At 36.6% G+C, this 27,920-nt stretch overlaps 1 protein-coding gene across 1 annotated transcript in view; it reads right to left on the minus strand.

Annotated features, from left to right (window-relative positions):
• Positions 1–27,920, minus strand: part of CTNND2 (catenin delta 2) — a 405,040-nt gene that overhangs the window by 297,120 nt on the left and 80,000 nt on the right. The window contains exons 3-4 of the mRNA XM_062568505.1: positions 16,867–16,901; positions 16,309–16,425 (exon numbers count right to left, since the gene is read on the minus strand). Coding sequence (XP_062424489.1) covers positions 16,309–16,425; positions 16,867–16,901 — 152 coding nt within the window. The remainder of the gene's footprint in view (positions 1–16,308; positions 16,426–16,866; positions 16,902–27,920) is intronic.

Consider the following 27,920-nt stretch of genomic DNA (forward strand, 5'->3'; position numbering starts at 1 on the left):
AGTAGCTTAACAGTGTGAGGAGTTAGACAGTTTTGTAATCCCTGGGAAACTGGTTGAGTACATTTACACTGATTAGAGAAAGTTTAGAGGAACACTCCCCCCCCCTCCACATTCTACATAATTTGGCCATTTGTATTATGAGTGAGGATTTTAAAACAAACAAATGATGTAAAGTCTGATGAGAATCAAGTATTTATGATGTTACGTTGCTGCTTATAGGATGGCCAGTTAAGGTAGAAGGAATCTTTGAATTAACAGCATTATGAACTCGGAGAACTTTATTTTCTATAGCTGATATTGTAGTGCCAATTACTGGTTCACAAAGCTAAATAGCCAGATGAATGTAGAATTATTATCAAAGAGGAACTCACAAAAGGAAACCAGAGAGATTCAGTTCCCTGCAGTGATACTAATGACACCCTACCTCTAGTGTCTGCTAGTATAGCATCTGGAAAGTTACTCCAGTTCCCTAATGCTTAAATTGCAGTATCACATGAAATACATTACAGAGGAAATCCTTAAAAATTCGTAGCTGTACCACATATAACAAGTCGTGGTAATTTTTAGTTCATATAATATAATAGTATGGTCAATCTGCAAAAGCAAAAAAACTTGAATTATGAGACAGGACTAATATTTTACATTATAGAGCAGACATTATCATGTAACAAGTATTCAATAATACATCATCTGCTGATTGTTCAATTATCAAATAATTACCATATAATGACAGGTTACATACAGTACTGTATTATTGCAAGATAAGGGCATGATTAATTCAGTATCCTAGATCTACGCAATAATTACTTCTGAATTAGCTAAACTAATTATACTACAAACTACAGAAATATATACCTAGTCAGACTCCATGAGATGAGTACATACTTGTTACTGAGTTTTTCTTACGAATATTCCAGGGAAAAGCATCATGCAAGTGAAGAGCAAAAAAATTATTTTTCCTCTTGAAGATTTAAAATCAGTTGGTTTACTAGGGGGCACATTTCTGCTTCAAGCAAGTAGTAACATTAGTGGAACACTACTATTGTGTTATATATTTCCATTTGGCCAATCATCTACTACAATGCTAGTTCTAAGTGACAAAGGAAATAGACCAAAACATGATATAATTAACATTTAATTAACCCACAGACCAATCATAAACAGCATTTCACTCACCTTTGATCAATGGACAGGAGAAGTAATGATAAATTATACAGTAAATGTAAATAAAGTCTTTTTAATTAATATAATAAATTATCTTTCACATTCTCCAGAATTTGCTCATTTGAATAATAGCTGAAAGAAAGCACTAGCAAAACTCCTTTAACATCCTTTAAACATTCATCTACAGAATTAATAGATCAAGGTGCCTCATATCCCAGCTAGAATAAATCATCTTGTAGCTGTTACTATTTGCCTTATTAAAGCATTTCAAATACTCAAAGAGTCACTGCTTATTGTTTCTTCTTCCTCTTAGGTTACCTACTTTGATGCGTGAAATATTGACTCCTACCCTACACTTTTTTTTTTTTTTTTTTGGTTAAGCACATATATACCCATACAAAGTAGTTGCTTACCACTCATAAACTTGGTTATGTTTCTTTCCCAGTTCTACAAAGCGATAGATGATTACAAAAGGTTTAATAAAATAACAATCAAGTCATGTACCTGTAGAGCAGGCACTAAATTTGAGTGCTCAATGGCATTTGGGAAGTTAGGAGAATCCTAGAACTATACTGAAACACTTAAACAACAGTAGCCTTTGATGATACTCTTTCAGGGTGCTTCTACAGTATTTGACAGCAGAATAGAGAAGATGATATTTAAAGACAAGGTGGGCATTCTTGATCCTGGTGATATTAAGTTCTTCCACGTCTCACTGGTGTATATACTGCTTCTAAGATCTGCTCCCAAGATTAGACTGCATATCAGACTGCAATTAGGAAAAATCTTGTCTCCAAATCTGATGGAGAAAGAAACATTTTTTTTTTGTTTGTTTGTTTTTAAAACCCTCTGTTACAATGTGTCCTATTTTTGAGATCAACTACAACATTCTGTGAAGAAACTCTCCATTGCTGTGATGATTTAGGACAGTGCTCGAAAGACAAGGAATTGAGTGAATGGAAGGTAAGTCCTCCTGGTGCCTCAGGGGATCACAAACAGCAGTGACCTCGACAGCTAAGTAATTTCTCCTTCATTTTCTAGTCTCTGGGGAAGTTAAAGAGTGCAGACACCAGCAGTTGCCTCCACTAGAAAATCATGGAGGATAATCCTGGGAACTAAATGAGAGACCTCTTTTGCTTATTGTAAAAAGAGAACATTTTCTTAATTATAGGCAGAAAAAATGAGATTCAACCAAGGCAAAGCTTAACATCTGAACAAGGTGTATAGCTCAGCTATCACAATGGGCTTCAGAGGCATAATGCGTGTAAGATGTCATGAGAAGGAGTAATGTGAAAAACTAAGCCAAAGAACAAAAACAGAACAAGTCAGCTACAACTGGATCAAACAGATTCTGGAAAAAAAAAAAAAAAAAAAAAAAAAAAACCACACATACCAAGTACCTATAATGAATTAACAATAGCAGGCATTTCACCCTCCCTTTCCCTCCCACACCCCAGTCAAGGGCTGACAATACTAGGACAATATTTTCAAAATCTACATCCTAGGAGATATTTAAATATTAAAGATACCAGTACATTTACATTACAATTAAAAATGCCAAGGCTGCAATATAACTAAGGTATTCCATAGCCTAGCAATGCAGAAAGAAAGAAAGAAAGAAAAAAAAGCAATCATATACTTAACTCAAGAAGTAAATGATAATGCTTTAGCTGTAAAATCACAAGCAGCTCCCTTGTTATAAAACAAATACATCATCTTAGATGAGAAGCAGCGATCATTAAACAAGTACACTAAAACCAAATGTATTTTACAAAAATGTAAAGCCTCAAGGTAATTTATGTGCAATACCATGCTCTGCCAATATTAAGAGGGCTATGTTCTACCTAGAGATATTAAAAAAGAGCTTTAGTGTTTTAACATAACCTATTTTTATGTAGTGGAAAATAGGATTCTGTGGAATGCTTTTAGAAATGTAGAGTAAGTTCATTTTCATCCAAGAATTCTATACATGATGTATAACTGAAGAAATAATGCAAGAACGAGGCTGATATCATTATATAAGGAAATAATACAAGGATATCCCTTCTAACTCCCTTTTTGACCTAATTACTATTAGAATAAAAAATGAAGCACACTTTACTTCAAGAGTAACTGAACAGGGAATAGAAAACAGTTCCCTTACATGCTGATTATCTTATGCTTTTTGTAGAAGATAAAATTTTTATAAGAGGAAAAACAGAAGCTTTTGGTTCGGATTTGAAATAATAAAATGCTACTCCAAGGGATAACCAAAGCACCACAAATGACCACAAAAAGTAGGGAAAAGAAAAACGAAATAAAACCCTGAAGCAAGAAAACAATTTAAAAGCAAGCAAGACTCACAGACACTGAACATTAACGTTAACTATCAGAATTTCAGCGTGTTGTTATAAACTCCAATATCCGCTCACACTTGTGCATGCCACTGCATCCCTCCCTGAAAGTAAATAGCTCTTTTTTTGACTACTCCAGGTTTTTTTTTTCCCCCTCACAGTCATTTGGAATCCCAGAGTCAGGAGAGAACAGCAACAATATCTAACTTAGAGTAGACGCCTGACACTAAAGATTTCAGGCACTACCTAACAGTAATGAAGTATGCCCAAATAGTAATGAAGTACACCCAAATAATAAGAAACTAGATTTGATTAAGCTAACACAACAAAGTAAAAAATATGATTTCCTGTAAATGTTTGCTAGAATCATATTTTAAAATTTTGGCATGCAAGAAGTATTGCCTGATGATTAAAATTTATTAACCGCACCAGTGAAAGACTGGAAGAAAAATAGGAAAAAATAAATACTGCTTCAACAGCCGAACCAAGTAAAGATGTATTTAAAGGACAAGAATTTCTTTAGAAAAAGATGACCAAAAAAAAAAAAAAAAAAAAAAAAGAAGCATAAGTGATATATTACAAACATAACAGAATTTCCAGTGAGTTTAGATGAAAGTTGCTTGGAAGCTCAGAAGTGTATGTGTGGTAAGTATAAAACACCAGCAAACTCATGGAATGAGGTGGCATAGAAAAGCCCAACCAATACTGACTAATAGCGTAAGTTCAGTGTTCCCTACTCAGACAGTGTATGCTTTGCTTTCTACACCCTACCACAAAAACAGTATTACCTCAGATGTTTGTATGAAATTATTGACGATACTAGAGAACAAGACATGAACACATGCACTGAGCAATGGTAGGCTTAAACATATTTAAGTGCAGAATAGAGAAGCTGCTCTTGTCTGTAGTTTTTATATAAAAAGCTATCCTAAATCTAGATTTGAAACAAGGACAACCTACTACTGCAAATTTAAAAATGACCCCAAAATTGAACAATTTACTTTGTAGAAGAATAAATTATATTTTGTGAAAATGCTTGCTAAACTCTGCAAATATTGAAATCAGATATTCTCTGAGAGAGATAAATTATGGCCCTTACAATGATACAGTCTATAGGAGCAGTAGATAGAAACAACATAGGAACAAGGTGAAAAGCAAGGATAACAACTGAATTACATTTCTGCACTGTAGAAGACACAAAGGAGAAAAACAACACTCACTAGCCTTCTATCTAGTGATATCTAAGGATGAACTGGAGCTCTTTTGGCAGTAAAATTTCTGCTGGCACATTACGCCTCTGTAAGAGGCTTCAGCCAACAAAATCTTGTCAGTGGCCTAAAGTAGACATGATGCAAATTACACTAAGAATATAAATGACTACTTCCTCCAAATGGCAGGATTTGATGGTGACAATGTTACTTTTATGAAGTGCTGCAGGTGAAATATCAGAAGTAGTGGCAGTCACACAGTATTTCACTCTAACAGCGGTTGCCTAGCTATTAAAAGAACAGCCTATGGAACAACAGAACAGTACATGAACTAGGCTTTTGAACGGGACTAGATGTTTTTGAGTGTGACCACATGGAAAAACCTCACATGCAGGAGGAAGCACTGTATTCAGATACACAGGCAGCCATCTCCTACTCAAAAGGAAGTTCTGTGATTCTGTTTGGGAAATATTGATATTTGGCATAAATGATTTTTTAGTTTGTGTTTTCATTAGCAATGTCCCATTTTGTAACGAATAGCTTGTTTCACACCTGTTTTGTTTATCAAACAAGCAAAATCGGAAACACCTTTTTCTATGTGTCAATTATGATTTTTTGGAAATATTTCATACCTTTAAAAGCCAACTGTTAATTTCAACTGCTCCTAATCACTCTGGGCTTAGCATTGCCTAAAGCTGCTACTGATAATCTTAAACTCCAGCAGTCACTTTTTCTTTTCTAGGAAAGAAAATCAGATGGCGTGGACATCACAAACATGACTCCCATGAAATCAGAAACTAGACAGCAGTCTCAAACAAATTTGTTTAATTTCTTCTTGTGGTCTTAAATTGGGCTGACAGTTTAAAAAAGCCTGTCTTGCTTTTCTACTATACAGGATACATACCTAGTTATGGAGCTATATGGAGATATATGGCTTTAATGCGAAAAGCATCAGTAGACCTATTAACGTTGCTCTATGAATTTAACCAGTAGCACAAAATAGATTTCGTCTTCTTGTGTAAAGTAGAACTCATTTTTCTCTGACCTTTGACAAGCTTGAATCTTGAGAGAGAACACACACAAGAGCAACAGTAAAAGCGTGCACGTGTTATCTGGCCTCCGAGGAGAGCCAGTTCAGGATGTATTTAGTACTGTCTCAGAAGCCAGTTTACTAAGAAGCATGTCAACAAGGCCAAAATTTTTATTAAAGTCTTTTCCACGTGCCAAATACCTCTGAAGTAAAGAAGAGATGATACGTCCCAATCTACACAGGCTGAAGTTGAAGACTGTTTAAAACTTGTCTGTGCATTAGGTATGGAGACCCATATTCCACTTATGCAGCATTCACAGTACTGCAAGCATGGCAACAATGAACAACATTTTTGCAAGTTGTTTACTAGATACATCACAGATAAACAATTTGGGCAATATCCTTGTAAATCCAAGGCACTCTGGCTACCTTTTATGCCTCTACTTTCCCATTCAGGCTCCCTAGCTATATACCATGTTTTGCCTTCACATTATACTTTAGAAAACGCATTTCTCCATCTATAAGATCAAGCTGTTTAAAAAAAAAAAGGGGGGGGGGGGGAAGGGGAGAGGGAAGGAAGGTAATGCCACACTCCGCATTACCATAGAAATAAGAAAAATCCTGTTTTGTTGAGAGCTATCCAAACATTTTAGAGGTAAATCAGCAAACTCTCTCTTTTTAAGGTTGCTCCCACATACTTTTTACAGTCGTGAACTGGTACTGGTAGATCACAGAGCTATGCAATTCTTGTAATTTCTAGTCATGATGATAGAGCAGGTGCTGGCATATCATTGAGGCACAGCTAAGGTGACTGGTGTAATCCGTCTGTTCTGAAGATGTGGGTGCACTTGTTTCCTGGTCCAATATTTACTGATGTTCTTTTGCACGGTAGCTTCAGATGCCAAATCTCCTTCTTGGCTGTGCTCCTACAGAAGCTGCTATAAGTCTCTGTCACCTTCTAATGAGTTTCAGTAGCTGCTTCCCACAGTGAATGAGGGAACATCTGGTTGCCTGCTCAGAATTTGTATTTGCCACAGGCTAATCATTACAAGCCACAGGCTAGTTATTACCTCCTTTCCATCTTTGAAATGTTGCTGCTTTTTTGGTCTCAAATCTTTCCTTTATCTCCATTTTCTTCCTCCCTATATGCTTTGCCTGCTATTACTATTCCTGTGTTAATTCTACTTATGCATTTTGCACTACAGTGATAAAGCTAGAAAGACTATAAGGAATTGTTTTCTTTAGCAAAGGACTTTAAATCAATTATACAGCGTAAAAAAAGACATCATGTATCAAAGTCTGATTCATCTCAAGGCAAGCAAACTCAGAGATAAAGTAATATGATGATATCACTATGGAATTTCTATATAAAAGTAACTTTAATTATGTAGACAGAACCTGAGCTGAGGGCAACATGCTATGACAGCACATCGGAAAAAAAAACAAAAAAACAAACACACAACTCCACCTGAAGACTGTTTTATAGAAACAGAGGAAAGTCAAAATTACTTAGCCAAAATGTTTTCATTTGACTCCCAAAGTGACAAACCAACAACCAAAGTGGATTACCTTGAAGTTGTATAAAGATGTAAAAAGTGAGGATAGCATTCTTGTACAGAAAACTTTTTTCTCTGCAGATGAATCATCATCTGTTTTGGGGAAAAATACTGAGCTTTATTTCATGATGTGTAAGAATAGAAAATAAAGGAAAAAAATTGAACTGAAACGAGAATGGAAGTAATTGACATAAGAGTATGGGAAGACAGTCATAGGTCATGTGGGGAGAACAAAATAACAAGAAAGAATGAGAGAGCAAAGAAGAGGCTAGATAGAGATAATGAAGTCAACATCTCTGGCTGAAGACTCCGTCCTGAAGAGAGGAAATTGTAACAGGCAGGCTGCAGCACTTTAAATCCAAGAGTAAAGGAACACATTGGACTGCTACGTTTCAAACCAGGGGCTTCTGACGGTTTCTCTCCACTTTCCCACGGAGAAGTCTAACACATGTATACACTCTATCAATTTATAAGAGCTGGAGAAGAATTCAGGCAATTGGTGTCACACACAGAAGGGCACCCACAGTAACCTGCACACTAATCCAGAGGAATAAGCACAAGTAGAAGCTGCTTTCTTGAATCCTCATTCAGATTTCTGATTCAGATTTCATTGAATCTACTTTTGCAAAATATTCATGTATGAAAAGAAAATTTGAAGACAAGCAGAGAACCAAAGCAGAATGAGATAGGCTAGATCAGAGTTACGATCCGTAGCACCAACCAGGCAAGGTATCATAGAAGACCACAGTTGGTGAAATAGATGCCAAAGACATTGCACTGTCAGGATCTCTTAGGTGAAACTTTTGGCTCAACTCCTAAGTCTGAGTCTTTGCAGCAGTCTTGCCAAAAAAAAAGGAAGTGACATTCATGCTTTTAAAGTGAGAAGACCAGCATGAATTTAATAGCATTCAGTAGGCCAGCGCCAAAGTTGTGTCTGATTTATGTGCCATCCTGATTGCAGCAATAATGATCATAGGGGGCAGAAGAGAAGTACAGAGCACTTATCAAACACTGTAGAGACAGTGTTTAATCCACATCTTTTCTGTCTTAGGCTAATCTCAGTATGTTTGAGCTCAGCCTCTGACTGAGCATGAAAACAATAAAGAATGCTCAGTGCTGATGGGGAATTTCCTGAGGCAGCACTGGCTGTAGACTTTAAATCTGAAAGGTAAGAGTTGTTTTTTGGGTTAGGGCTAGAGCTTACTTAATACAATCAAAACTTAAGGTCTTTCAGGGTCTAGTGATGAATCTAGAGACACTGTACACGGTCAGTTCTTTTGTGGAGACACTAATCTCCCCCTGAGGGCTGCTTCTAGTACTAAGTCTCTGTTGTAGGGATTGGCTTTGGTATTAACCAGCACCTCTTGCAATGCTACACGACATGCTGATATTTTTATGCTCATATTTAGAGTGCCCAGGGGCAGAAAGGCTGGGGGAAAAAGGGCAGCAGATCTTAGGGATCTAAGTTATAAAGACTGCTTCAAAAGCCAGAACCTGGCTCAGTTTAGTCAATTTGTGCACAGTTTTCTCTGTCAAAGTGAACAACAACCAACTCTGAGACTACTCTTTAACAAAATATATTCCCTGTTTATCCACCTTTCAGGGATTTATCTCATTATAAAATGGATGAAAATACTTCAAAGTCCTGAATTTTTGAAGTCAAAGTATTGAAAAGGCTGTATTAAAAAGAGAGAGATGGAATAAGCAGAGACATCATCCAATGACAAATATTTATCCAGAATATATTAAAATAATCCAGGAAGCTTCATCAATAAATCAAAATTTCCTCAGGCTTCACACTTGGAGAGATTTATCTGGAGCTAAGAACTGTGAGTCAGACAACTGTCAGATTTACACATAACACTACAGGAAAGTGAAGCGGAAGGAAAGCTGAAGTAACCCAACTGACCCTTTGTGTTCTTATGCCCTTTATGTTCAACTGCCAACCACAAAGACTCCAAACCCAGAATTGGAGGGGCACACACACTTCCTGGGTGATTTACATTTCTGAAAACATACCCAAAGAGCACGTGATTTTATTAGTGTTTATGTTTATCACGAGATCCCATGAGAAGACCTCCTTTGTGTGCACAGAGAATGACTCAACTGGATCACTCTGGCACTCAGTAGATAATGAAACGGAAATAATTTCAACCACCACCAAGTTGTGAGGTCCACTGATGCCAAATTTCATCTCATTGAACATGTCAGCCATCTGACAGCTGGTAATATCACAAAACAAGCTATGTGATTGAACACATACACTTTTTTTTTTTTAAAACACAGATTCATTGTGAAGATACAGCCTTTTTGTTTCAGTCCACTTTCATTACCTTTGAATAAAGCAGCTGATAAAAGATGAAAATCATAGAGGTTGAACAAGGAGTGCTCTTCCAACTGGGACATCTGCTTTCACAGAGTAAAGATGATCTCCATTATATCAAAAAAATTACTGAAAACAAGACTAAATTAAGACAATGAAATAAGAGCTCAGCCATCTTTTCAGTCTGAGAATTAGGAAGGTTAGTTAAGTGAAAAAACACATCTGTCTTATACAAAAGCTATATACAATAGTATACAATTGCTCCATATAGTATCATGAGCTATGAATTATCTAGGTAACAAGTGAATTCTCAGAGGAAAACTTCAATATCTATTATAGCAGACAAATGCATGTTTATCAAAATGGTGGTACCGCCCATTTGTGCTGCAGTTGGGGCAAATAGTCCTTCTATTCAGAGGAAGAAAGAGCACAGCTTATCACTTAAACTCAGTCCTACAATATACAAAATTTTCCAGTTAGATAAAACTGAGATCTCCTTAAACTGCCAGTATTTCTGTCAACATTATCCTCAGTGAACTAAACTCTGGAAAGGCACTAAAAAGCCAGTATTTGTTTAATCTGTGTTCCCCTCCCCCTTTATCACTGTGCTGAATTCTACAATTACCCCGCACTCATTTTGGAAAGTAGGAAAATTTGTGCTTTTATGATTAAGCAGAACCTGAACACCAGGACAGTAGGGTCCCAGATGTAAATGAAAGCAAGCATATTCATTTGAAAAAAAAAATGTCTGGAGTATTGTGTCAGCTGGGGAAAACTGCAATCCCAATAATAAAAAAAATATATATATTTTAAATTGAAACTTGGAATGTAGTGTTCTTAAAATATCAGACAATTGCAGCTATGTCACTGATCTGACAGGCCTTCTGATCTATGTCAACAGAAGCTCTGTCTGCAGTCACTATTCTGAGAGCATGGAAGGAGAGTTTCCCTGTGAAGTTATTAAACATGTAAAAAAATAACTAATGAAATGATTACAGTTCAGTTAGAAATTTAAGCTGCCAGAGCTCTAGAAATCTGATCCATAATCCTTTAAAGACTAGTCTTACATTCATTTTGCAGAGACTGAAACAAGGAAAATAGCATGAAAGATTTAACTGTGGATACTTTAAATTAGAACTAGAGAATTTTGGATTAGAAGACATTTGAGCCTGAAGTTTAAGTTAGGAAGAAAGTGTCAAAAAGATTGGCTCGGTAATCTCAGTAGTCCCTCTACCATGATCTTGTTAATGCCACACCAGGTGGAGCAACTATTCCCTTTCTTAACTTCTGAACTATGTACGTGTTGGTAAGGATTCCATGTGCTTCAGCTAATTATTTCAGAAATGGTTTTGTTGCTAGTAACATGGCTGTCTTCTGATGTAACATGCAAATAAACCATAGGGATAGGAAGAACCAGTAGGAGGAAAAGAAATACAGGACCAAAGTTTCCTTTCATTCTACATTAAGCCCATTCCTATTCGCATTATCCATCTTCAAAAATGCAAATTTACCAAACCGTTGCAGGAAATGATAGTTTGGTCTTTAAGGAGGTCTCAAAGGCCTCATGTCTCTTCACTTCAGAGCAGCTGAAAGTATCAGGACCTTTCCCACTCATCTGCAAGACAGACTGCTAACTTAACAGGCCCTAATGACAGACTTCCTGCACCAGTCACCCATCCTCACCCAGAGCACTGTATATCTGTGTTTACTCTCCCTTTCCCTGATCCTTTCTTCCAAGACTTCTTCAATGTAATCAAAAACAGACAAAAAACAAAGAGGAAAGGGAAAAAAGGATTTCTGACCAGGTAGTAAAGAGAATTAATCTGAAGTAGTTCTGTGATTTTGAGATAGTGATATAAAGGGTAGAAATGGCTTTTGTTTCCTGCATTCCTCTTATTTTTTGGTTTCCACACACCTCAGTGGTTTTTTTTCACATCTCCTTCCCAAGGAAATTAACCGATTTCATCATCAAAATACCTCTTCTCAGTTACTGTCACCATTTTGTACTCCTGTCTTATGTCTATGCCTAAGCAATTTCTAATATTAGCTCCATCCTGCACTCTCATTGCAGCCCCACAGTTCTGCTCCATCTGCATGTTTCCTTCTCAAATGATCCCAGTTCCTACACCTGCTCCACATTTCTGTCCCTCTCCTATGACCTGCTTTCAGTGTCTCCTGTGTGTCTTAGTGTGGCTTTCATATGTCTGATTTCCCCCCTACTCCTTTTCAAGAGCAACAGCTCTGTATCTTCACTGGTGCAACAGCAATATTTCAGGTGCTATCAGAAACAAACAACGGGGGAGCACAGAAATGGTTTCTAAAGGAAAGGAGCAGCCTGTTCTGCTGCTCCCAGAGGCTTCTGTGCTGGCTGCTACAGCTACTTACAACAAGGAGGAAGGTGCCAGTGCCCCCACAGTCACACTAAGGGGCTGCGCTGGCCCTCAGGACATGCAGCAGCTAATGGCTGCTGGGCTACAGCTGCCTGCCCTCAGGAACCGAGCTTATGCCGAGATGGCTGTCATCCTGATGGGGATATCTCCACCAACATTCAGGACAATCCAAACTCCCCTCTGACTCAAGAAAAACTGTGTCAGGTCATGTTTGATGTAAATTGAAGTGATGTAGTGGCGACAGATCTATAGCTATATAAAAGATAAGACAGCAGTAGAGAAAACTGGACAAGGCCAAGGAGATGTGGTTTAGTCCTCAGCTCAGCTACATATATCCCACGTAATTGTGGAAATTTCCTTATGTTTTGTTTGTTTGTAACTAAAGTTACCTATTTTCAGGGACCCAATTTATACTAAGTTGGGAGAAGAGGAAGTGGTAGACAACAGTGCAGGAGTAACCCTCAGACACACACAATCTTGTCCCAGATTCAGTGGAAGCACAGAAATCAGCAGTTCTGAATCTGCCAGGCTGTATGACAATAATTACTTAAAACAAAAAACAACTACAGCAGCAGGGATTGCTCTGCTTGCATTGCTCTGAATCAATCAAAATATTATACACACCAGTACCTATATGTTCGTCTATTTGCTGATATTAGAAATAATTGGTAAGCACCAGAGTTAGCACTACAGAACCTCTCCTGTCCAAATCCCCTTCATGTAACTTACTCCTTTAGGCTTTGCTGACAGCTTGCATTTGGTAGCAAAAGAATAGCACATATGAGGTGATATTGGGATTTAGAGAATTGTAATAGCTGCCTGCTATGTGGCCACTTTTAAAAATTAATTCTGAGAAAACCAGACCATGTAAAATTGAATCATAAAGACTGACTACATAAAGACTAATCCCCTTCAGGGGAACAGCTACTGATAGATTATTTTGCTAGACTAGAGACACACAGGTCAAAACAATCTGTGGTCTCGTTCCTGGGTAGCCTTTGATATGATAGTTTAAAAAGTCAGTCCCAACTAAACTAGAACTGCCACGGCAGGCTAAAAATGCCATAAAGACAGTCAGCCTAGTCACAAAAAACAGGGCTATGCATCTGAAATGTAAAAGTAAAAATAAATTTGCAATGCAGAAGCTCAAAAAGTTAGGAAAAATACTACAGACTTAAGATGCCCTTTTTGAATTACTACCTCAGTACACATGCTCTTCCTTACCTTATGGAGGGGGCACACAATGCAAAACTATTCAGTATTTTGTAGCTATCTCATTTTCCATTGCATGGCCTCAGAACATCATTGAAGAATGGCCAATAAGAAAGAAAATTCTTAGAACCCTGGTGGATTATTCCATGACACTCAATGCTCAGTACAAACATCAAAAATACCATGATTTCTATAACATGTGTGAAGCAAGACACTACTATAGTCCTGATTTCCTATTTGGATATTGATAGAATTAAGACAAAGTGTCTATGAAGTACAAGTGCTATGTCTGATATGCTTCACAATGAGTTTTAAAATTTTCTTTATATTTTTGAGACACTGCTTCTACAGTGTTCAGTTAAAGTTGTTTGTGCTCAGCACTCCTGAAAATTAGCCACTAACATCTAAAACTAGGTATCAATAAAAGATGACTTGAATGATTTCACAACTATTATATCAGAACTTCAGGACACAGAAGGGATAAATTCAATTTTAAGTGCAGAGTTTAGCTGTCAAGTATGAGATTTTTGTTCTCATTTGGTACATATCTTCTAATTTCTGTAGGCAATGAGCAGAAGTGCTCCAGCTGAAATCTTCCTTCAGTGCACTATGCAATCTGAGCCTTAGCTTTGGGGTAAATGAGGCATGGACAGAAAATGGACAAAGCAGGGCATGATAATGACTGCTTTATAATGCAGCTGCAAGGAAGCCAAATTTTGTTGTACAGGCAACCTTGACTTCAGTAGTTTTGACTTTGCAACCACAGTAACATTTTTAACTATTTGACATGCGTTTGCAATACTTTATTCTAAACTGGAAAAAAAAAAAAAAAAAAAAAAAGAACAAAGAAATTCCAGTATATGACTTATTACAATCAGGAGTGATTAGCAGAGTTGCAGACTATCTTTGCCATACCTATCTGTTTCTTAGTTAAAAACATGAATAATAAATACCAATCTAGTTTCATTACCAGGGTGGGCCTGGAAGAGAAGAGGATGGAGCACTGACAAAAGGCTACACAAATATTAGCTGATAATGAAATGGTGAAGAATCAAGTTTGGAGGTCTGTGAGGAAATCTACTCCCTTGTGAACATATGTATCTGCCTCTTCCCTCCAAACTTAATTGATTTTAGAGACAGTTTTTGTCCTGCCCATAATTTACCTCCTCCAGTGACTGTCATTCTCATCACCCAGATGCTCACTCTTTCCACCTATTTCCTGATCCCATGAACAAACCATCCAATGCAGCAAGCTTGGCTTTCAACTCTCTGCCCCACCCCCCACTTCAATGAATCTCAGTTTTTCTTCTAGCTCCCTGTAAAAATCCATCTTTCTCCTCCATCATTGTTTCCCTTTTGCCCACATTGCTTATTCTTCTTCTCCCCACCTAAATTCCAGTTTGCATCTTATCTTCCTGGGATAGTCCCCTGAACTTTGTTTCAGTACTGAGTTTTTCCACATGCACAGACTTTTTCTCCATCTAACATCCTTCACTAACATTTTTTTCCTCAGTTTCAGTATCCTTATCTTGGCAGTTTCTGCTAGATTCACATCCCACACAGCCCCCCTTTTTTCTTCAAGCTCCCTTATGACCATCTACCTAGACTCATCTTTCTGTGCAATCCCAGTATGAAGGCAATTCTTATCATCCTTGTCATTTAATCTGTTTCTTCTTGCCTTCAAATCAGGAAAAAAATTGTAAGGGAGGGGGGGAAGATGACAAATTTTAAGTGCTTACATTGCTGCATCATGTTTTAGCAATGGAAGATTGTATTCAGATTAAGCAACATCTCATCGAGACTACCGGCAACACTGTTCACCAGATCTCACCTACATAAAAACTTCTGACAAGATTTGCAGTAATTCCCTGTTGATAGTCCTGAGAGATTAGAAATTTTTTACTTTTTAAAAACATTTTCTACAAATTAAGCCTTCTGCATTCAACCTTGCAATGCCTTGCTTTCACCTGAAACGATGGCCACATATCAGGGTGATGATTCGCTGTCACTGGTGATGGTTTGCAGAAGATGGCTGTCACACTGCATTACCCTTCTAAGAGGAAGGGGAGATAGTCCCCTTTGCTTCCAAGAAAGTTGAACTTGGGCAGCTGTCTTGAAAGACAGCACTCAAGTCACCAAGTGCTGGCCAGCAGGGGATTGGAAAAGACAAAAATGGCCCAAGAGAGCAGAGGGAAGACATAGAGGAACACTAGAGAAAACTAAAAAGCCAAGATAAAGTCAGAAGCAGCACTAAGAGTGAAGTGGAAGCAAGGGAATTTGCTGTGGTAGAGGGGAACAGAGTATTTGGGTAGGAGGCTGATGAAAGGGAAATAGTATATTATCCTGCTTTTTCATAATCTAGCGCTGCATGTCTTAATGGATCCATTAGCCCACTGGAAAACTATCTCATTGCACGCAACTTATGAGTACATACATTTGTGGAAATCTGCTCTCTGAATATATATATGCCTCCATTGTCCCTGGCACTAGCAGAGAATTTACCCACTCACTGCACACTTCTGCAAACAGGATGACTGCTAAATCCCCAGTGAACAAACCTTTGGAAAAACCTCCAGCTTTCTCATTACAGCTGACATTCTCAGCATCACCTTTAAAAATTTCACCTATTTCTCTCTGTGTAACCATTTGAAAGTTTTTGTCTTACAGAGTACCACCTGCCCTGCGCTCAGTGGTTAAAAAACGACCTCAGAATTACTCACACTACCACACTATATTTCATTTTATTACTTTTGCATATTCTGAAGGTGTTGACTGACAGTTACTTTTGTAGTGGTGACTCTGAAGTCTGTGACTTTGTAGCACAGCTCTACTGCAGTTATATATTACTTAAATAAAAGTTCTTTGATCTAATCCACAGTTCTTTTGTCCATAAACTTCCAATAAGAGTCACTCCATTAGAAAAAAAAACCCCAAATTAACTTGCAAATGTGGGGAGGTAAACTTCCTATTCAAAACTACATCGTCTTTTCTGTCAATATGAGAAAGTAATCAACAAACTTAAAAATACTCAATTTTGAAGCATGAAACATTACAAATACTAAATTCTAAAAAGAACATTTCTAGCAACTTACTTTCACTGGCAGAATAGTCCTGGGGATCAAGTATTCCTGATTCCTGCAGTGATCTAATACAGGAGTCCACCAGCTCCAGACCAGTGGTGAGTTCATCTTCTATATCCTTCTGGCCATCTATAGCAAGATTAACAACATAAAAAAAAAAAAAAAAAAAAGAAGACAAAAAAAAATAAAACCAGTTACAAGTGACTAGTCATTCACAGCTAATGAAGAAATAGGTAACAGATCAGAATCACATATTCGAAAGGAAGCTGGCCATGCAAAACCACAGAAATTATGCCTGGTCTTGTATTGCAATAATTCAGGTCTAATCTTTAAAACAGTTAAAAACAATTTAGCCATACTACCCTCTGAAAACTCTACAATATTCTAGGTGCTATATTTGCAAAGGCTAGCAGCTTTTGCTGATTTTTGTTAATTTTTTGTAGGGTTATCACACTATCAACAAAAAAAATACTGCATAATTTCACATTCCCCTCCTCCCCCCATCTCTTTTAGCGAATATGATCATTCTGGAAAATAAGATATGTCATACTATAATGAAAAGTACATTACCTTGTGTTTGCCAATGAAACTGCTCTTCTGTTGAGCTGTAAATAAGAAAAAGTGTTTATTTTGGGGGTAGAAACCATTTAACACTGCACCACTAACATCCGGATCTAGATCTGCTCTGATGAAACTGACTTGATATATTTTAAATGTGTTTTTAATATGCTTAAGTATTATTTTACATTCCTCCCCCCCGCCCCATGGATCACCTGCACACCATTCATTTGGCAGGGTGGATGCATCTTCCTTTCTTAGATACATAAAGCATACATACATACACAGAGAGAGAGATTGTAAACATATCAAGCATACATATAGAAACTGCTCTCTTGGCCTTGATGAACAAATTAGGCTGTTTCATAGACAAAAATGTTAACATCTTACACTGCATTTTTTTTAACCTTTCTATTGCTCTCTATTTACTTATTTAGAGAAAGCCACAAACTGCTTTCTCAAGTGAAGTTACATGTGATTTCTACACAAAACTATCTGTATGACTTCTGGTTCTACTGAGCATTATGTGCATTTTTGTATTATTCAAATCTATAGCAAAGTTAATTCAACGGGCCTGCATAAGACAGTAAATTTAGCTGTGTTTGTATTTCTATGTACAAACACTTAAAACAGTGGGAGGTCTTAAATTGAAAATAATGAGGATGTACATATGAGGTGAGGTTAGGTAATTTTTCTACAGTAAATAAAAATGAAGGATATATTCAGTTAGGCAATGAGTACACTTTCCTCCAAGGCATGATCTGCTTACTCTTCAATACACATCTTTCTCCCATGCCAGGAATACAGAAAGGATTGAAGCTACTCAGCAATAATCATTCTTTTGCTAACAGTGATTTGATTATTATATTCACGATTAAGCATTTTTTGTACGTTTTACAAGGTATTTACAGGAGAGAACAAAATCATGTGTCACACCATTAAGTTAAAAAAAGAAGAAATACTGTTAACTGTTTAAACTGCAACTTTCTAAAATTCTCACATCAAGATGTGGATTTTACATCTTGAATTGTTTTTCTTGTTCCCAAAGGATGCTGGATCACTTATGAATGTGAGTATAACTCCTAATATCGATGTTTTGTGAACAAAAATAATGCAAATGAAATGAGAAGGTTCTTTTCAGTGGTCTCTTTTCCTACAAAAAGAGCTTGGGTTAATTATTAATCAGAATAATAGTTACAAAAATTTGGATAATTGCCTAATTTACATATAAATAGTTTTAAAAGCACATCTTTAAATTCCTAGCTGGCATCAGAAGGTTTTACTCTGACAAATTCAGATCTGTAGATCATCATTAATTTCCAGATATCTCTACAGATCTACCATCTGTGTTTGATACTGACTCACTGTAGCGGGATTTCATGGATTAAGCAGCTAGCCATTCAGTGAAACAATCAACTAAAATGCTTGCACTCAAGTCTACCAAAGTTAATAACATTTAAGGTAAACATAGCCAAAGTCATTTGGCAGATAATAATGGCAAAGTGCTACCAGAAGAAATGACTTTCATTTAAGTTACCTGCTCAAATGTGGCCATAGAGAACAGTGACTAGGGAGAGTGGCCATTTTTGAAATACTGATTTTTCCAACTTAAAATTTTGTGCCCGATTTTCAAAAGTACTAAACAACTGCAGTCTCAAATCACGCATTGGAAATTGACAGCATTCTTCCCTTCTAGAACTAGGGTCATTCATAGTAAGTAAATATATTATTTTCACTATACAGTTCCACTTCTAGGGTCCAGACTCCGGGATACCACAAAATTTAGTATGTCAGGTGACATTCTTGTAGACAACATGCATTATTACATCTTTCTGGCAGGAGCATATCAGTGTAAAGATTGTGTCATCTCATCCAAATCAGTGGGAAAGCAAATCAAGTCTGTGCATAAATAGCAAACCATCATTTTCAGGAATTCCAGGTTAGCCCTTTTAAGCACTAAATTCATATGATAAGTAATGAACAGATTGACATAGTATTGATATTGTTAAATGAACCACTAGAGTCTGATTAGTAGTGCTCACAGATCACCAGTCTGATTTCCACAGACATTTTAATATATTCATCTGAAGAAATTTGAAATAGGAAGGTATAAAAAAGGGCTGTAATAAATGTTGGCTTTTCTAGTCAAGCTGCTTTCTACAAATACTTCTTCTAATAAATAATTTAACTTTTATAGTTAATGTAACAGATTTACCAAACTTTCATCCTAACAGAACCTTTTGATTCAATATTTTAAAAGTGTACTTGCGTCTACAAGGATATCTGTATGATTTTCTGTTATGAAAAGAAATGTTTTTCCTTGTTAAGTTTGTGCTCTTTAGCCTTTAAGCAGTCCGATGCAATTACATATTACAAGACTATTTCTGGGTTACAAACTAAGTCTCACTCTTGCAGAAAAATATAAATAGGTTTCCCTAGAAAAAACTGATTAGGATTTGACATAGTTTAAGTTTAGACATGCAGTGTTTTTTGTGTGTTCCCGCCCCCTCCCCCCACCACCACACACTTGCCCTGAAAGGATTTCTGACTCGGGCAACCACACTTATCTATGCAAGGAGCCTTCAAACTGTCTCACAAATGTGACTAATCTGCTTGAGTGAGTACAAGTATTTTTTTTTTTTTTTTTGGCTTTTTTGGGGTGCTTTTCCAGTTCCACAAAAGAACAGTGCGAGTGACTGTACACTGACATCAAATACACGAAAAACAAACACAACTAACATATTTCCACTTCATTAATTTTTCAGCATGTTCAGCAAAATATAGCTTTCAGTTAGGTAGTTTTTCTAAAGAAAAAAAGATGTTCAACATGTTTAAATGTCACATTAACAACTTTTCTGCATATTTCTATGCTTTACTGTGTAAGTTTGTAAACTCTACTCTTCCTGTAAATTGAGGAAGTTGAAGATAATAGATACTTCATTGAGAAGTTCTGAATTACACAAAACTCCACCAGGAAAAAAGGGGGGGGGGGAACAGAGCAGAGGTGGAGGGGAAGGTTTTAATCAGAATTACATTAGCATGGTATAAGAAAATAATATTATAAAGTATCAATGAACTGAGAAGTCAGGCAGATACGTACAACCATTACCTCCCTTAAGTCAGAACAGAATAATTATGATTTGTTTGCTGTATTTTCTCATTGGTTGCCATTTAATCATGTATCTACTTCAAATGTTCTGCTATAAGGAAGACAACATTCTACTTAATCGTATTAGTGTAATGTGAAGAATATAGTTGAACTGTGACACAATATAAGAACCGTGATTCATCTACACTTTTACTGTCTTTAGGAAACAGGATTTATTCCCAGGGAAGCAAAAGAACTTTAAGAATGAGAAAATACTCTGTTAAATCAAAACAAAAAAAAAGATAAGAGGCTGATGTGTTTAGTTCTGAATGTTTTATCTTGAAGCTCATAAACACTCCTTCTGTAAGCATGCACTATACTGTGCCTAAAATTGTTAACTTTACTATCTACCTATAAATGGAAGTATTCCAGTAAAAGTTGCACCTCCTATGGCAAGTATGCACAAAGCAACCACAGAGCAGTCATCTTAGTTTCAGCTGCATTCAAATATTCTGTTTTCTGCATACGTGTAATAGAAACTCTGATCCACTGATAGGAGTTTCTTGCTCTCTGGTGTTTTTATTTGACCTCACATTCCACAAGGATGGAAGGAAGATGAGCACAGCATTTGGTTCATTTTGGGGGAGTATTAGATAAATAGGGTACTCTGGAAACTGCATCTGTACACTGTGGAAAGATCAGAAGCACAGTGTCGCAGAAACATCAAACTTGTTACCAGCAAAGGCTATCTGACTATTACTAGAAATCTATCTACATCAAATTTATTTCTTTTTAGATGTGCAGACACAATTACAGTCTGAACTACAGTACATCCATACATAACCAAATTGGGCTTTTGGGAGCCTTAATTAATTATTTTTTGTCTTGTATTTCAAGTAATGATTAAAAAAGAAGAGGAAGTCCTCTGTAAGGAGGACTCAACAGAAATACAGCTACTGGCAAACTAGCTCACAAGCAAGAGGGTTCTGCTGAGACTACTAAGCTGTCTGCCAATGGCCAGTAGTAGAAGTTTCAGAATAACCTGAATTACATATGACCAAATGTCTCTACCCACGACTTAAAGGGTCAAAAGCAGTTTTGGTTGCTGACAAGTGAATACTCAAATTGATGTCAAAATATCCCTTTCCAAGACCATACATACTCATGAGCTGCATTTCTGTAAAAGTAATCAGAACACTCATGAGAGATAACCAGACGTGGGGAATACTGCTGATCATCACAGCAGAAGAAACATTCATTCGAGACATTCATCCTTAGATGACACAGCTGTAAGGCCTGTACAAGCACCCAAGAATTCACTTTCAAAAGCAAGCAGCCCTTTTCAGCAAAGAGGCTGCCCTCACACTTGGCGAGCTAAACTCCCAGGAGGAGCACATCCAGGGCGCTGGCAGCAGGGACAACAGCAGCACAAAGATAGCTTATGTCAAGCCCTCACGCCCAACATGTACATTTTGCACACTATGTTCGCAACAGTATTTGCGGTAGTATAGCTGGTTTTTATTTCTATACACTAATGTAGGATTGGATTTCCTTCAGAACAGGTTTTCCTGTTATCTTCTGAGATGTCAAGTGCAAGATGTACCTACACTTTCTAACATGCTATGTACTATCCAGTTTATGGAAATTAATTTTTCAGCCTATGCACCAGATTATGTCAGTGCACATGTATATTAGGGCACACAACTTGGTTATTGAAGTCATGGACCTTAGGGGGTCTTCAAAACAAAGAAGTTTAACTCTTGCTGGTGGTGGTGTGGGGGGGGAAATGTATGTCCTCTGTAAGTCATTCATTGGAGCGTGCCTCTTAAATTATCAGAGTTGCATATAGGCTTGAAGGACAAACCTGCTCTTTTGTGTCCCTTTAATTATCCAATAAAGATTTGCATGCATATATATTGTGTAGTAAGAAGAATGAAGGAACCTACTTAAATGTGCTGTGATTAGTAACAGCAAAATGTGCCTGTTATAACTTACTGCATTCAGTTTTTGAGAAAGTGCTGTTGCTGTCTACTACACAAATTTTTTTTTATTGTTTTCTAAAACAATTAATAAAATTGTATTTAACATTATAAGGCAGTGGTTATGAAAGGAATTTTACAAGGAGCTGTATTAGCACACAATCTTTTCAATTAATTCTGCAATGGAGCCACCCAAACATAGCTGCATATAATTACAGGCAGATACTGACTCACTGATTTTTAAATTGCTATTCTGTATGTTCTCAATTTGTGGAAGGTGGAAGAAAAAGATTCAGAGGCACTTCACAGAAATCAAAGGTTAAGAAACACTAATATTCCCTCAAAAGAAAGGAAAAGCAGTTCTCAAATCAACAGTACATTTTCAGTTATCTACAAAATACAAAATAATCTTTAGTATCAACTGTCTGGAAAAGAGTTAAGAAAAGATTTGACATGAAATAAATCCAGGAGAAGTTGCCAACCTCTCAGTCAATTACCACAGGAAAGGTCATATTCAGCACACACTTTTTTGTTCCGCAATTTAAAATTAAGTGAAAAATCTGACTGCAACAGCCACCTCTATAGCTGTGACACAATCACCTCTTAAACATTGAGCAGAATGCTGTTACTTAGCTGTGGTATCAAGAAGTTCTTCTGATATTCCAACAAAGCTACTCCAACCACCTACACAGATCTTAGAAACTGTAAAAACAAAACACAAACCAACCCCCCCTCACAAAAACAAAACCGCCCTTCCATGTCCCCAAACCAAACATCCAAGTCTACCAGTATCTTACTGATCACTACTTTTTTGTACCCAGTGAATTTCAAATTGACTTTTAAAATTGCTCCAGAATTCCTTCTAGCTTCAGATGTCAGAAAACACTCCCAGTTGTTATTTCCCACTTCTACTAGAAAGGGCACACTGCCTTTATTACAAGAAATCATTAACTGGCAGTTATTGCCAGTTAAATGAAGTTCTCTGACTACAAATTCTTAAGGGGAAAGGTTTTTTTGGTTTTTTTTTTTGTTGTTTTTTTTCTTTAATACAAATTATTGCTGTTCCCTAGATTTTACAAAATCAATAGCAGTACTCCTCGTGCAGAACCTGTGCCTTTTTTTTCCCCCTCTCTCACTTCTTACCAATGATGCAGGGAAATAATTTGCAATAATATTTTCAGAAAGGTCTAATGATCAGTGCTTTCCCCTACATTTAACACTTAAAGGAAAGCATGTCTGCACACTTCTGTAAAAGCTATTTTTAACTGCTCCATACGTTATTCAGTCTTGTTTATATCCACATTTTCCATAATGATCACGCTTAATAATAATTGTTCTATTTCTTCTTATTTAAATACGATTTCAGTTCCATGTGCTGTGCTGCTCAGAACACTGGAAGTGATTCCTGATTTACCTATAGAGCATGTACCAAAAGCCAGCAGCAGCACTCTTGTATTCAACACAATGTGCTATTTGCTTGCAAAGCAGGCAAAGACCAGTACTTACTGGATATAGACTATTTCCCCTTAACTTTTACCATCATTCCTGAGACTGTCAACTAGAGTATAAATTATACCTTAAAAAAAAAAAAAAAAAAAAAAAAAGATTTGTAAGTTGCTGAATTCATTTCACATACCTCACCTCCCTCAAATCAGTTAAAGTTGGACTGGACTTAGCTTGCAAAACCATCCAGTTTTTTAGTTTTAGTTTTGCAGATAGTTACTTCCGTCATTATGAAGACAGAATCCTTTCTCAGCAGGAGCTGTGAATCTCTGCTATTCAAAGGAAAGTAATATGGAAAACATGTGAACACTTGTTACATTTAACTTTAAACTCTGAAGCAACAGCATTATCAGAGAAGCAAATAATATATTGCCTTATTATTCCTTACATGTCTGTTTAAGGCCTTCATGAGAAACAGGATACTGGGCTGCACAGATCCTGATTCTGAATCAATACAACCATTCTCATGTTCTTATTTGGAGAAGATAAAAATCAAATGATTTCATTGTGTAATTTCCCATTTTTAGTTAATTAGGGAAAAACATTGCAGCTCAAAGCCAGAAGGAATTGGCTCAGGGTTGGATTTCTTGTAAGGTATTAACATTAATTCTTCTTGTTCACATCAGCAGCTATTTTTATTTGAAAAAAGAACTTACTTTCGAAACTGAACAAGCTGAGCAGGAGTACACTTAACATTTTATTGTATCTCCACAGTGTATCAATTTCAATAGTATTGTACTATCATATTTATTCCATCTCAACATTCATACTTGGGTTTGGCCCAAGCTAGCATCTAAAAGAGGATTTAGGATGAACCTCAATATTCAAGCAATATATCAGAAACTGCGTATCTGAGAAATGCAATGTTGGATGGGTAGAATTATTACTGCCTTCTGGCAACTGATCAGTTTGGCATCCAATCACAGCTCAGTCTATCAGTACCCACAAAATTATATTCCTCAAGTGTGCCTAATGGACAGCATTCCACAAAAAAATACAGTAATAGTTGCCATGATCTAGAAGGAAAAAAAAAAAAAATATATTATCCCTGGAAGAAGAAATGAGGTCTAGTTCCTGCTTTCTCCCCCCTCCCCCTTACTCCAGTAGTTCAGTTATTTGAGCACCTATGCAGGAGGTAATAGAAGTAGAATAATTCTAGTTTTTCCACCTTCAGGCAGAAAGTAACAAAGAAGCATCTCATTTAACAGTAACCACTGCACTATTCTGTTTTTTTCCCTACTGAATCCTCAGTCCTGTACAGTAAAAAATGGAGCACTCTAGTTAAGGAACTCCTCTATAAGAGGCCACTACAGCAATGCTCCCTGCACCAGGTTTTAAAAGAAGGCTTCAAAAAGGTATTAGGCAATAAAATCCACATGAGGAAAGACAATTTCCCAGAGGAAAAGAATAAGGTACTGAAGGGTCCCAATGTAAGACTGAATACATTGCTTCTCTCTGAATTTCATATTAAGTACCTTCAACATGCCCAATATTTTGATATTATGTAGAAATACTCTATGACTTGAAATCAGTTCTGTTCTGCGGCACGTAATTCTCCATGTGTTCCCTAAGCTCAAGAAACTCGAACCAAACCAAGAGATATGGAGAGAGTCTCACTAATAACAGGCATTACAACACATCTTTTCAGCAACTTTGAGATACATTTTGATATCAGAAAATAAGTTTCTAAAAAAAATACTATACAATATAAAGTTCCTTCGAGGAAGCAACAGAGGTGCATGAGGATACAGTAATATTTCTTCCTGGGATAATTAACTGCTAAAGTGGGTTAACACTTCATTAGCAATGTTTAAGTGACCAAAAGGTGGAATTTCTCCTCATTACAGACAAACTACACAAGAGCATCTCTTCTGCACAAGGCATAATCCTTCATAAACAGTCTAATGGTCTCATGTTGAACACCTGCTTTAGGTAAATTATTTTTAAGTTTGACCACACTTTGATACAACTATTTCAAGTGCAATATTTGCTCTGTATTGTCCTTGCTAACTAGTAAGAGTTATCTTCTCTAGTCTTTGAGGGAAGATTTGTTTTCCATTCAGAACTTCCTTAGGGAAAGGATGCAGACAGAAGCCAGACAGCTTCTACCTTGCAGAAAGAGCTCAGCTCCACCCAGCTTTCCTCCTCCCCCTTCTCAAAATAAAACATTGAGCCAGGATGTTTCTTCTTTTTGCTTACATGTTGTTATTCCCTTTCCCACAACTTATGCCTGTAAATAGCTGTTTGGGCAAGAAGCAAACTCTTACAGTGCTAGCACTGTGACTCTAAGTTCCTTGTAACTAACAAGAAATACTAATAGGTGGTTTAAATTTAGGGACTGAACAAACTTCATGTAGTCATCATAACCTTAAGTGCTGCCTTTCATTTTTGTATTCTCTGCTAGACATACGGACATGAAACATTGACTTGAAGCTGGAGAAGATTCTGCAGGGAGTAGAAAAGGCTTTTTTTAACTTAATCTTTCATTAAAAAGAAGATTGAACTCATCAAATTGTTTTATTACACAAAAAAGTTCATGTGTTGAAGAAATTATGTCCTGCTGAGATGAAGGGGAGAGAATCATAGAATACTTTTGATTGGAACGACCTTCGAGGTCATTTGGTCCAAGCCTTGCTTAAAGCTGGGCTAACTTCAAAGGTAGTTCCTAGGGGCCTTGCCCTTGATATAACATTGTAACAAGGCATTAGGGAGATTTCCTGAATATTCTGCTGCTTAGCGTTTATTCAGGCAACTCTTACTCTTCAAGAAAGAAAACCCAAACTGATAACAGATAAAGTTAGAAGTGTTTGGTAAGCTTAGATGGGACAACTAAAAGCCTCGGAACACAACTGGCCTTAATAAACATAGCAAGGGTAAAAAAAAAAAAAAATAATAAAAAAAAAGAAAAAAGAGAAAGCACACAGATCACGAAAAGAGTTAAGGCTCAATCAAGTTGTTGAAATTTTAGCTGGAAATTAAAAAAGGTGCTAAAACATCAAAGGAACAGCAGTCCAATCTGATGGTTGTGTGGGAGGGGGGAGGGAATATCTGTTTCTGTAATGATGCTCAGTAAGTTTGTTAGGGACAGCTGATGTTAGTTTCAACTCCAAGGAATGGAGTACATCCCAGAATGGTCACTCCAGTTCTCCATTTTCAATAATCCTAACTCTGTCCCCCTGGCAACTTGATGTTTGTTACATGGCACAGTATGTACACAACTGCATAAATTAGTAACTCATACCACCAAAGATACTGAACAATGGTGAAACTCAATTATTCTAGAAGTAGGCAGTACCAAGAACTGCACATGCAAGAAAAGATCTTAATTGTCTTAAGACATTAAATGTCTTAAATACACACATTTCAGTGGCCACAGCACAAAACAACTTCCTAATCTAAGCTGTTGGATGAATGTAAGAAGTTTGCCCTATTATGTGCCTGTTGAGCAAATAAATCAACCCTCAAACAATTGTTATTGATTTATGTTTTTAACTAAGGCAGTGAAAATTCTTATTTGTAAACTGCCTGTTTGTATACAGAGTTGACAAATTACCCAACTAACTAAAATGGTACATGGTAATAACAGTTATTTGGCTATACAGATAACCTTTAATCACACATTCATTACTGAAAATGACAAAATGTATTTAAGCATGCTGACAAAAAAAAATAGTAACCTTCAGATAGATCTAGAGTTTTGCTCTGCAAATGTAGTCTCTTTATTCTATCTCTTTTCCCATTAAGGCTCAAAGGGGAAGAGAAGAATCAGTTCCAGAAGATGATATCTGTTCAGTTATTGCTTGCCTACCAGTGACTACAGAAATAAAACACAGGAGACACTGTGTGTGTAAAACTGGGCTCTTAAGTCAGACATTTGGTAAGCTAGAGGCAAGAAATATTTCTTTAAAAAAAAAAAAAAGTGATTACAATGCTGTATGTACTTAAAGAGAAATATAACTTAAAAAATAACTTAAAGAGATATCCTAAAAAGATATCCTTGCAAAAGCTGAAAATGATCATTCAGGTATCATGCCAGTAATACTGATAACAAAAATATCTTCAATCAGTTTTACTTCCAGCAGAATACTTCAATATAAGAAGTTGTGACAAGATTTTTTTTTTTTTTTTTTTTTTTTTTTTGTAGAGACAGGATTAAAGCTTGTACTATTGCCTTTCTATTTAAATATACTGTACATTCAAAACACGAAGTTTTACAATATAGTTAAGTATTGACTCTTTTCATTTTGGTATGTGTATATAATCTATACATTTCAAAATTGAGATAAAATTTTGCAGAACTGAGGTGATGCGACTTCCTGATACTATGTGCACTGATTTGTATTTTTAAGATCTGCCAGGCAGACAGCTAAAGCAGTAAGGGCTGCACTACTGGTAAGAGTTTGGCTGTTATCAGACCAAAAGATAAATGTTCAACCAATTTTGGAAGTTCTATTTACCACTTCTTCCTTCTATTTGGATTTTTTATAATCTGTTGC

The sequence above is a fragment of the Rhea pennata genome, chromosome 2 (assembly GCF_028389875.1).
Source record: "Rhea pennata isolate bPtePen1 chromosome 2, bPtePen1.pri, whole genome shotgun sequence".
Taxonomy (NCBI): Eukaryota; Metazoa; Chordata; class Aves; order Rheiformes; family Rheidae; genus Rhea; species Rhea pennata.